Raw genomic sequence first — 12,970 nt, forward strand, 5'->3', positions numbered from 1 at the left:
ATTCACTTTTCAATCGCAGCTTGCACTCAAAAAAACAAACACAAATGTAAGCAGTTCAAATCTTTTATGTTTGTCAAATTTACAACCAAAAGTTGAATAATGGCAACAAGAAACAACAAAAAAAAGAATAGCCATGCCTACTGGAGAGTTGATGCAGCCAAACCTGGGATATTTTGAAGAAATCTGGGTCCTAACAAAACCAATAAATTGCCTTAAGAAATGGGATACAATTTGTGGTCTATCTTTAGCTACCCTGGATACTGTCCCCTGATATGTGCGTGTCTCAGACCTGACCTACCAACGAATTTCATAAGGCGCCTGAGATGTCTTCAGTGAGGTATCGGTTCAACTTCAGCCACCATGCTGCACAGTTAGCGAAAGAATAGTAAGGTTCAAGTTTTACAGTCGGATGGGACTTGCCATGGGAGACTCGGTTAGGGGACAGTATCCAGGTTTCTTGTGCATACTCTTTCCAAAGCCAATTGATTTGTTTTATGGCTTCTATTCAGTTTTAATTAAAGGCTGGTTCCGCCTCATGAAAAATTGGCTCGTTGCTCAAATGTGGCCAGGCTTTTACATGATCAAAGACCATCCCTTCAGTTTGTCACATAACAATCAACAGCCTGGCTGTTCTCTGTGCAGTGAGAGTTTCAACTCACCACAGCTTTCTTTCTTTATTTGGTGTTTAACGTCGTTTTCAACCACGAAGGTTATATCGCGACGGGGAAAGGGGGGAAGATGGGATAGAGCCACTTGTTAATTGTTTCTTGTTCACAAAAGCACTAATCAAAAAATTGCTCCAGGGGCTTGCAACGTAGTACAATATATGACCTTACTGGGAGAATGCAAGTTTCCAGTACAAAGGACTTAACATTTCTTACATACTGCTTGACTAAAATCTTTACAAACATTGACTTAACAAGGGTAACAGGAGAAACAGAATCCGTTAGTCGCCTATTACGACATGCTGGGGAGCATCGGGTAAATTCTTTCCCCTAACCCGCGGCGGGTCTCACCACAGCAAGTTGTTGATTTTTGTTATATGACCAAGTGGACGGATGGTCATTCCTTATAGTCAGATCCAAGAAGGTGAGCAGAACTGTATTCATGAGGCAGAATGTGCCTTTAACCCATAAATCACTCCATGGCTGTATGTTACAGTCTGCATTTTCATTCTTCAAAATCTTTTAACCATATATTACTGCATAACCATTGCTGCCATAAGACTTGTTCAGACGAACATGCAATGACAAGACTAAAGCAGTTTGTCAGAACTTTGTGTTCACATTGGTATGCCATTTTTTATCAGTCCACATAGTAGTCCCTTTGACACATTCAGAGCTGTGGGGCATAGTGTATGAGAAGATCTAAAACCTTTTCCACCACAAATGATGTAATTCTCACTTCAGTAAAAAAAAAACATAGTGCCAGCTTCTTCCTCAATAGAGGACTGTGCTAACCCTTACACTGGTGCAATTCTGTAACACATGTTACATAGCCACTGGTGAATTAACAGAAAAACAGTCATATAGGTTTTTCGAATCCATGGGAGGTAATCGGAACAGACCGAGCCAGTAGCGCGACATATGTCATGACAACCAGGTGACAGTATACGTAAAGTAGCGTGACATATGTCGCGACAACAAGCCTAAGGGTTAATACCTTCGAAAACAACTTTAAGAGAGGGACAGGTATTTTTGTGGGCTTTTTGCTATCCTTAGCAAATTATCCCCCCATCATAGCAATTTGTAGAAGCATGTTGCAGTTAAACTTGTTTACTTGAAGAGGATTTCTTAATAAAACAAACTGTTTTGGGTGAAAAAGCACCATTACAATGAGCGTTTCGTTTACTTGGCATGGCAAAGTCATCAATTACAACAGTATTCCTAGTCAGGTATGAATCAATTTTTGCACATAAAATTCAATGGCAGTAATTTTCTCTGCACAGAGAACTAGGTTTATTTACACTGTACAAACATATATTTACAGCAGCATCAAACACTTTCTTTTTTTATTTATTTGGTGTTTAACGTCGTTTTCAACCACGAAGGTTATATCGCGACGGGGAAAGGGGGGGGGAGATGGGATAGAGCCACTTGTTAATTGTTTCTTGTTCACAAAAGCACTAATCAAAAAATTGCTCCAGGGGCTTGCAACGTAGTACAATATATTACCTTACTGGGAGAATGCAAGTTTCCAGTACAAAGGACTTAACATTTCTTACATACTGCTTGACTAAAATCTTTACAAAAATTGACTATATTCTATACAAGAAACACTTAACAAGGGTAAAAGGAGAAACAGAATCCGTTAGTCGCCTCTTACGACATGCTGGGGAGCATCGGGTAAATTCTTCCCCCTAACCCGCGGGGGGTAGCATCAAACACAAACCAGATGCTTAACGCCAAACTGCAACAAGAAAAGAAAACTCACAACTTGAAATACACACTGCTTTCCAAGGCCGCAATAGCACCGCAACTTTTTGCACAAAACAACAGACCTTCACGTGATGACAAACAACAAAGCTGCCTCAATACAAATTGCTGTGTGCTAACACATTAATGCCAACTTTACCTCCAGTGTACATATTTACCATACACCTGTCCTTCATACACCTAAGTCAATATTTCATTTCAAACCAAAAGATGCATGAAAAAAAGGACACAAATAAGGAAAAAGAGATCCTCGAATAAGTTCACAACATTTTGCAAGTTCTCTGGCTGAATAAACGTTCAAGAATGAAATTCTGAAGGCAGTTCTAACTGCTTGGATTGGATGAACCAAGACAGGAAAAGTATCTGTAACTTAACAATAGATCAGAACAGATACATTTGACGTATCTTGGCAGTTTTCCACTGCAGGTGTAACTATCTGCTTACTCAATATGAAAATTAAATGAGATCTTTCCTTCAGCTGCTACACAGTCATTAATTGTTACGGTCAGTAATTTATCTGTCAAGAACTACCGTTTTGAACCTAAATCTGCCAAAAACAGATCCACTCTCTCTCTCTTTGCGCCTGCATGCAGTCAGAAAACATGCATACACCGCAAATGCAGACACTATGCCTACAAGTGTTATGATCTTTTCAAATGATGTGTCAAATATGTGTTCCTGCAAAAGGCAGGCTTATCAAAGAGTACATATTTCTGGGGCCACACTACAAGAATTTGATGAACACTGCATGTATTCTGCAAACCTTTGCTGCAATTCTTTGATGCTCCAAATTAAATTCTAGATGTGATAGCAGCATACTCTGGAGTGATCATAGAGGAGCCATCCCAACTGTATAGTGTAAGGATACTGGGCATTATTTGTTGTGGTTGCAGAGACTTCAAGAAAGCTTCATTTGCAAGTCAGTATCATCTTCAGTTAAACGCTGCCTAAAACACAAACCCAAGGGATTTTTTTTTAAACCAAAGATTAGCTGTTATTAAGCCGATGATAACTATTTGCAAACAAGAGCATGGTAGAAGACAGATCATAACTTGACACAAAACTATAAAACTCGGTACAGTAGAAACCCCATTCTAAGACCCTTGTTTTCCAGTTAACAACATCTGTCAATTCACCTCCACTGTCAAACAACCTCCCTTTTCAAATTTGATTTGTTCACTTTGTTTGGACCTCGAGGGTGGTTCCAATCTACAGAGAGAGAAAAAAAGAGAAATCTACAGTCTAAATCAGCTGGGACAATGGCAACTAAAACAACAAGAAAAGTATGCATCTGGTCAATAGCTATATACATATCAGCATGGTCATTAGCACAAATTCATTGCATGGTCATTGCCTCAATTAAAAAAACACACCACAGAGTCAAGGGTTGGTATCTGTACACAATCACTGGTTTAATCAGGGTAGCAAGTGTTTTTTCCCAAATTAAAATATACATATACCTTCTGGTAGCTGTACATGACCATAGTCTCATCACATTTTTCTTTCTAAGCTTACTTTCTTTCTTATATAAGTTTAGAAATGAAATGTGTCAAAACCAATTTACTGCTTAATTAAACCAGAACATGCCGAGTACAACTTAAAATATGCTGATATAATGACATCAAGTGGATAGATAAATATATAACTTCACAGTCCACCTTTTCTGTGTAACGTATGATAGACTTAAAGAGACAGGACCCCATTACACCATAGGTTAAAACCCACCGACACGTTACAAAATATATATCCTATTTTCTTCACAAGTTTAATCCCCAAAAATAGGGTGTAACAGTCTTATAGCTTTTCCCAATATCAAAAGGATCACCACTCAGATATGTACAGAGAAAACAAACATACAAAACCCAAGATTCTATGGCGAAAGTTTGGCAGTGACACATCCACTAGCTGGCTAACAAACATGAAGAGTTAGAGAAGACAGGAGGAATAAAAAAACAACATACAATTAGTAAACAGGAGAACAACAAACAATTATTTACGGGACTTTCTTTCAAAGTTAAGGCAAACATTCCAAATCAAGAAGCAAGAGGGTATACATGGCTATGAGATGAAACAAACCACACTGGTAAAAATAAAATAAAAGATAAAACAAATACTTGTGTCCACGACAAAGTTTGATGTAACGTATGCAGGCAATACATCACAAGCATAGCAGATAAAAAAAATTAGAGCCTGTCTGACACAAAAACAAAGTCTCACACACTAGTTTTGTATCTCAAACTCAAGAACCAATCATTGACACAAAAATAACATTTTAAACTCAAGTAAAAGCAACACATTATGTCTCCAAAGTATTTAAAACTGTAGGTGTGACATAATACAGCAGTTGCCAAAAGGTAATGTTTACATGCAAGGTACATATACAACTACAATGAAAACACCGCTGCTGTTTCTCTGAAGATTGTGTGTCATGTTGTTACTCTGTCACGGATGTTTTCTGCAGCTGCTTGTATTTAGACAATGTTCTTGCATGAAATCAAGCACACACACACACACACAAACTCACTGACTGCATTCAAACAATGATGCGTCACACACACATACCTGTTTACCCTAAACCCGAGGCAAGAGTAATTTCCCAAAAAGTTGAGTGTATTTTTCAAAAAGTTGGTGTACTTTGCAAGCAAAGCCATATGGGCTAGGGAAAATGTACGCGTGGGTGCAAAGGTGTTTGTGTAAGAATAGCATGTCTTGTGAACACCTTCAGAATTTAACTCCTTCCAATACAACAGGAATAAAACAATGTTATCCCCGAGTACGCAGTAGGAGGGTCCTGCAGACTTTAATTGTGTGTCTGTCTGTGTATCTGTCTGTCTGTCTGTCTGGACTTAACAGCTTATTGCTGGAAAACTACTGGGCGCAGTTCGTTCAAAAGTTGATACACTAACTTGATAATAGGTCCGATTGATCGTATTAAAACTTCATGTTACCTGGGAAGTAAATGCGAAATAAATCACAAAAGCCACTCTTAACGGTGGGAGTTTTTGCGGTGGGAGGCTGGTCGCTTTGCAAACAGCCTGAACTAAAGGGGAGACTTGAGCGGCGAACACGTCACGCAGTGATGACAAAAGCATGATTTGCAAGCCAGACAACGAACGGGTGAGGAAATGGTCTCGGCAAAGAAATTACAATGCAGGGTTTGGTCTCGGTGAAAGAGAGACAGAGAGCACGAGAGAGTCTATGGCCAAAATGATCCGGGTTCAATTCCCGGCATGGGCGTTCTATTTTTTTTTTTTTTTTTAATTCTTGTTTACTATTGTTTATTATGAACGTTTTAATGTTTAATTTTACTCTAATAGTTTTTTTAATTGTGTAAAATAAATAATTTTTTTTTATTTTTTATTTATTTATTTTTTTTAAATCCAAGTGACCCGGGTTTGATTCCCAGCATAGGCGGTCTATTTTTTTTTTTTTTTTTTTTTTTTTTAATTCTTGTTTACTATTGTTTATTATGAACGTTTTAATGTTTTATTTTACTCTAATAATTTTTTTAATTGTGTAAAATAAATAATTTAAAAATTTTTTTTTTTTTTTTAAATCCACGTGCACAAGACAAAAACTTTTATACTGGGGGAGCGAGCCAGTCTGAAGAGTACTCGGGTCCAGCGCCAGCGTTTTTTATTTACCTGTCAGTTTATAGCATTATAACCAGTGTCTTCCAAACAGATTGATAATGAAAAGATGAAGTTCGTGAAATAACATCTGCGGTTGACAGTGGCAAGTTCATTTTTACAATCATCTCAGAAAACATTGCTTCAGCGCGGACTACAGCCTTTTCTTCTGGCAGGAATTGCTTTGCGGGAATGAACTTCATAACTCCTTGGCAGCTTTCAGCGGATTACTTTGCAGCAACCTTGTCCAGGTGAGTTTTGGAACTGCAGTGTCGTTCGATGTCATATTTCCCAGCATGGGCAACAGAGAAATCTGATTTACAATACTTGCAGTGTGCATGACTTTTTCCCATAGTAGACTCCACAATTCCTGGCTCTTTCTTATATTTCTCCAAGAAAATCTGCTGCTTCTGCTGTTTAGACTTGGTACAGTCATCCGAAACTGGCACATTTTTCCGCTTCATTTTGCCACGATTGTCCAGACGATCGCACGTGCCAACAACTGAACAAGGTTTCCACAGCTGAAGACTTGCTGTCATGGTTATCTCCCTTCGACCGAAACCGGTATCAGTTGTACCATTCCGTAATCAGCACACCAACACCGGAAAACGTATTCTAGACTTTTTCTTAGGCGTATTTTGTGCGTGTGTCGCGTATTTGCGTACCGATAATAATTTGGCGTACAAAATACGCCCAAATCGTACTGGTAAACAGGTCTGCACATACACACTGACTGCATTCAAACAATGATTGTGTCTCACACACACACACTCACACAAACACTCTCACTGCATTCAAACAATGATTGTGTCTCACACACACACACTCACACAAACACTCTCACTGCATTCAAACAATGATTGCGTTAAAAAAATGCTGATACAGTAGAACCCCCTATTCACGACTTTGGAAAAACCTTGAAAATTAGGTCGTAAAAAGGGGGTCTTAAAATGGGGGTTTAGTGATCGACAAGAAGAGAAATGGGGGTTTGAGGTTTTGGCCCGGGCGGTCATGAATTTGGTTGCAGTGTACGTACTGTTATGTACTGTCATGTTTGTACACAAACACACAGTTGCAGTTTACTGTCATATCAACACGCACACACACACCCAAACACATTACAGCAGAACAACTTTAACTCAAATTTCAAAGAAAATTTACTCATGGCGTAATGCTCGCTTCCCACTGAGTGAAGCACATTTGACATTGTGGCGCAACCAGCAAAATCCGAATGTCCTAACTCGATAGAAAGCATAACGTCTTTTCTCCCGAATCATCTTTCCGCTCACATAAATGTTTCTTCGCCTTGCATCGCTAAACTCGTCCCATACACGATCGTTGAGGTTTTCGTACAGGCACCTCTCTTTGCGTACTTTCGCTTCGCTATCCTTCTCGCCATCTCGATAACACCGAGTCCTTATCCTTGACCATACACAGAATTTGCGTCTTCTTGACACCTAAGGAAGTCGCCGCGGATTGCCATTTCGCTCGATTAGCGATTACTTTATTAGCTCTCTTCTGAAGAGTCGGCGCTTTTCTCTTTCTTTCGCGAATCTTCGTTTGTCAACAAGTCGTCGTGACAATATAGCGTACAGAGGAAAACCGGATGTATTAGGATTCGTTTGTGTTGTTTTTTTTGTCTTGCGATAGTTGGAGGAGCGAGAGCCGCCATGCTGAATGTGTTTTCGTCTGCTTGAAATGTACGCAAAAGTCGTAAATCATCCCAAAAAGCTCGGTTGTAAGTCGCGTTTTGGGGCGAGTCGCCAACTGGTGGTTCATTATATAGTAAAATGCATCCGTGGTGGCAAAATCGGTCATAAAAAGGGAGTAGTCGTAAAAGGGGGGGGTCGTTAAGGGGGAGTTCTACTGTACCATGTTACATGTATACTTCACATGCTAATGTCAACTTTGTCCAATGGTGCAGCTCCTTCCATGGAAGAATATAATGTTACAACGACAGCCTTGAATATTGTAATCAAAATGGTGGATGTTTTCTGCTCTTTTCAACAAACTTGAACAAGAAGTAAACAAGGAAGTAAATACACAGAACACCAAAATTAAACGTGCTTTTGACCAACACAGTGTGCTGTCGAGAAGCAAAAAAGTAAAACACAGTCACCGTAAAAGCTGGCCACTTGCTGCCCGTACAAATCCATTCCCTAAGCACAATACTTTTATATTTCCCCGCTACAGTGGAACTCCCCTTTTCAGACACCCCCCCCCCCCCCCCCCCCCAGTTCAGGCTTTTGCTTTTCAAGATTTTCTGTTCACAACTTGTGCAAGTTTATCCCCATTCTAAAACTCCCTCCTTAAAACCTATCATCCGTCTCCAGGAGACCAAGCATTGTTATAGTAAAATGCCAAAGAGCTAAATTTAGTAGCGTTGACAGCAAAAGAAACTAGAGCTATATCTGCAACGTACCTATGTTGGTCTTCATGACCTGATTTTCTCAGCTTCTAGGAGGTCTTAAAAGGGGGTTTTCACTGCATTGCCTGTACACACAACACACATCAAATTCAAATTTAGCTAGGGGTGCATCTGGTTTATACACCACTCAAGTCTGTGTCCCTTCACAACACACACACAACTCCGCTGGCTCTGCCGCCACTACCTCACATATCGTTTCAGTCTGTGTCCATGGGAGCAGGCACAGCAGGTGACGGAAAACCATTGGCGTAGGAGCGCAGTTGTTGCAACAGCTGTGTGATGCGTAGTGACGGTCCCACCTTGGTGCCGGCCAGACTGATCTCCTCTTCTGCACTCAGCGCCAGCAGGTCACGACCGCTCATGTTCTGCAAGGAGCAACACCATGCCAATTAAACATCATACCTTATTTGTAGTTTTGACCAAAATATGGCATTTTACACAGATCCTGACAGGCATTGTTTTAGCGACCACTCATGTTCTGCAAGTAGCAACACCATGCCACTCAAAGCCCCAGTCTGCCTCAAATGGTTTACAGAACGATTTAAATCTTCTCATGAAAAATGCAGTTCTAACCTTATGGAACACACTTGCAATAGCATTTAATAGCATTACATGACACAGTTTGTTTGAATGGCTATTTAGCTTGCGTAAACCACACATCAGATTTTGTGGTTTATTTTTAACCCTGAGCCATCTTGAACCCGTGTGATCCACTTTTCACAATTTAGTGGTCAGTTTGTGATTTCAATGCGACTCGCTGTATCTGCAATAGCACGTTATTGTGTACCTCTGAATCTAAACTGCAACAAACGACTGCGAATCACGCAAACTTATCGACGGCGGTTGGCTTCAAAGAAGCAAGCGCTATGCAGAAAATTCGACTGCTGGGAAACACGACCTTGCGTGACCTGCTTCCGGGCTACCATTTTTCAAACTTTCAAAACTTCGAATTGTACTGATCTTGTCTTGATGAAAAAATAATTCTTCTATGATTTAAGAATGTTTGTGTAACAAGCTGTTATTTTATTATTTAGATTTTAAAAGTTAGTTCTAGCGCCAAAACGAGGCATCCGATTTGTCTCATTGTAAATCCGTTCTGACTGCACGAAATAAATCCCCTAAAAAATGCTAACTCTTTACGGAGGGCACCTAGGATGTTCTCAAGAGGTGAGTGTTTAAACGAAAGGGTGTTTGTATCGTGTGTAAAAAGCCTGACAGTGTCTGTGACCAGAACCTGATGGTTTACGTGAAGCTGAGTGTGCCTTTAAACATCATACCTTATTTGTAGTTTTGACCAAAATGTGGCATTTTACACAGATCCAAACAAGCATTGTTCTCGCGGTCGCCGTGAACAATTACTGTAAAGATCAAAGTCAAATGTCATATTTTGGTCAAAAGTACAAATTACATTTATGTATCCATTCATTTAATTTTTGTAACAATTGAATGCACACGACCATGCACTCTTTTGTAGTCTTGGCCAGACACCTAAATATGAGTTTTAGTTGGCCTCTGAGGTCACATGGCTCAAAGAAGACAAATCCACTGTTTAAGTCGATACATACCATTTTAACTACCCCTGGTCTGCGTAGACTTACACAAAACACATTTGCACATTCAGATAGATCATGACCACCAGTGTTCTGCTCAGATTTAAAACTTGACATAAAGGCTGACAACCACAGGCTTGACACTGTAATTGTGTCGCTTTAACCTTACCACAGAAACTAAGCCTGTACAGAGCTAATTGCACATTTCTACTCAGAGGGTCCACACTTCTGATCAAGAAGCTACTTTCACATTTTATATTCAATTCTTACAACCTAATCATTTGAAATCAAACATAAAAAGTAAAAGCAAATGCTTGTAAGACTCACCTTTTTGTCAGATGTATTATATGAATCAAATATAAAATACATGCAATTCTAGCTCTATAAAATAATGCTCAAGAGCATGTTGATTTCTTAATTATTGACACAAACTTGATCCTAATGCGATCTGTATCAATCCATTTAGTTATCCAAACCCACCTTTCGTAAGACGGCCTCTGAACAAGCTCCACAGTCGTTGGCACTGAGGAACAGACACACGTCCTGGGCACTCCACGACTCTGGAGCTCGCCTCTGCAAACTGGGTGTGAACGTTAACGAACTCTTCTGGTCTCCTGCTGACGAACTGTTCAGCCTCACCCCACTAGCAAGCTGTAAGTCTGATGCACTGTTGGTGTTTCTGTCACTGTTAGCGTTGGACGCTGTGTTGTTGTTGACAGTGTCCGTGGAACTGGCCACAGCACCACCACTACTGCTGACTGGCACAGAATCACAGCCAGCCTCCATTTTGACACCCTGAGGTAACTCTGAGGCACTCTTAGCGTCCGGCACGTTGCCTCCCTTGGGACTGAGGGTGGGGAGGCTGTCGGCAGGGTGGGGCTGACCGGAGCGGGCGGGGGAAATGGAGGTGGAGGTTTCCATGGGAGATCCGGTGCCAGGCTCTGTTTTGACTGAAACAACACAATAACTAAATTAGTCTGTGATGCCTGAAACAACACAATTAGTCTGTGAACGTATTGAGAGACAGCAGAGATCGTATGGCTGGCTCTGTTTTGACTGTAACAACACGATTAGTGTGAGGGCCATATAGAGACAGCAGAGATCGTATGGCTGGCTTCGTTTTGACTGAAACAACATGATTAGTCTGAGGATAACATGTTTAAGAAAGGAATCACCAGAATTCTCTTTGCCAGCAGACAGTTCTCATAATTTCTGCTGTCAACCATCATTTAGGAAACTCTTGGTCTGCAAATTATGTTCCTTATAGAACAAATCTGTTGATTCTGAATTTTAGGACGTTAGCTGTCTTTTGGATGTATGATCCTTATATGTTAGAAGCATCACTTTTTAATTTTGATGTAAGGTAAAAGATGGTTTACAGCTTTTGGAAACCATGCCGTACCTTTGTGCGCATGTGCTTTATGCGCATGTGCTTTTTGAAGCTAAACTATTGTGTAATTATCAGAGCATGCGCACGTGTTGCCACAATTCCTCCAGGTTTTATTTTTAGCTGTGCAGGAATCTTCAAATACCAAAGCTGCACCATCCGGAAACAAAAAATGGCCCCCAAAGCAAAAGTAATCTTTTACCGTTTAAACGCAAAAATCTCCAGTCCCATCACAAGAGAATGTTCTTCAGTATAAAACTCCTTTTGACTGGCAAACAGAAAAGTCAGTCTACTTCCACAGCTTTGGACTACAGACTACCAACAAAACTTGTTTGCTGCTTTAGACCCAAAACAATCAAAACCCCATAAAACAAAGAAGACGCCCAACTCACTTTTCTTGCGAGGTTCAGGAAGATCTGGATCTAGCAACGGAGGCAGGTTGGCGGCCACAGCCTCTGGGGGCAAGGCCATGTGGGGCGGTCTGACCTTGTCCCCGGGGGTGTAGGTCATCTTGTCCCCCGAGTCCTGCATTGAGGAGGACAGGAAGCGGTAACCAGGCGGAAAGGGGTTTCCTGGCAACCCAGGTTTGGACTTTCTCTCTGGAAGACAGAAGAAAACAAACACATAAATCATAATACAGGCAAATCCGGATAAGACGAAATTGAAGGGACCGAATTGTTATTGTGTCCTATCCGAAATTTCGACTTGGTCATAGTACAGTGGAACCCCTCTCTAGCGACCTTGAAAATGTTGACAAAAATCGGTCCTCAAGCAAACTGCTTCGATTTCATGTTTGACATTGTCGATGGTGTCCACCAGTTCTGGTGCATGTTTCAATGCAAAAAGAGTTAGTTTCTGAGCAAGCATTTCTTTACAGCAGTCCCTGCAATGATGAAGGCCCTCCGAGAAAGAGAGTGAAAAATCGGCCACCGTTCTCAGCATCGCGTATCTGTGTGTAACCTCTTTCATTGACAAGATACTCTTGTTTCCCTGCAGCCTTGACCAGTGAGTCGGTTACCTAAACTGTGAACCCTTCAGTTGTGTTGCTTTGCTCTGAGTGAACAGTGCAGCTGGCCTCAATTAGCCGCCAGCACCAAACAGTACATGGCTGGGGGGAGAGAGAGAGAGAGAGGGGGGGGGGGGGGTAGCTGGCTAAACTCTGGGGTGTCCGGTGTCACTGAAGTCAGCAGGAAGAGCATTGGAGAGAAATAGAGAGGTGTACTCTTCCAAACAATTTCCAAGGATCAGTTGTCAGGGCTTAGGGTAGTCAGTGAGGGAGAGTGAGAGCGGTTTGTGTACAGTCCGACTGAAGAGTGAAAAGTCACTGCCACAAGATCGGCATGCAGTCAATAAAGCCAGACAAGAAGAATGATTATGACATGCGGCTCTATCTGCTGTTTTTTTTTATTCAAACTGGTTTTCAACGCTTATTCTCACAAAGCATCCGCACACCTGCCTCTGCCTCTGTGCTGTGTTTGTGTGGCTGCTTTCGTATGATGTCAGTGCATGGTGAGTGCGTTCACTGCCTTGTCACCACTTCC

The 12,970-nt window shown here is 41.0% G+C and overlaps 1 protein-coding gene across 2 annotated transcripts in view; it reads right to left on the minus strand.

Annotated features, from left to right (window-relative positions):
- Positions 1-49: 49 nt before the first annotated feature.
- The window catches only part of LOC138968853 (MBT domain-containing protein 1-like), a 29,260-nt gene continuing 16,339 nt past the window's right edge, over positions 50-12,970 (minus strand). For both annotated transcript variants that reach the window (XM_070341517.1, XM_070341516.1), the window contains exons 18-20: positions 11,822-12,028; positions 10,523-10,992; positions 50-8,857 (exon numbers count right to left, since the gene is read on the minus strand). In XM_070341517.1, coding sequence (XP_070197618.1) covers positions 8,690-8,857; positions 10,523-10,992; positions 11,822-12,028 — 845 coding nt within the window. In that variant the 3' untranslated portion in view covers positions 50-8,689. The remainder of the gene's footprint in view (positions 8,858-10,522; positions 10,993-11,821; positions 12,029-12,970) is intronic.

Source organism: Littorina saxatilis, linkage group LG6, assembly GCF_037325665.1.
Source record: "Littorina saxatilis isolate snail1 linkage group LG6, US_GU_Lsax_2.0, whole genome shotgun sequence".
Taxonomy (NCBI): Eukaryota; Metazoa; Mollusca; class Gastropoda; order Littorinimorpha; family Littorinidae; genus Littorina; species Littorina saxatilis.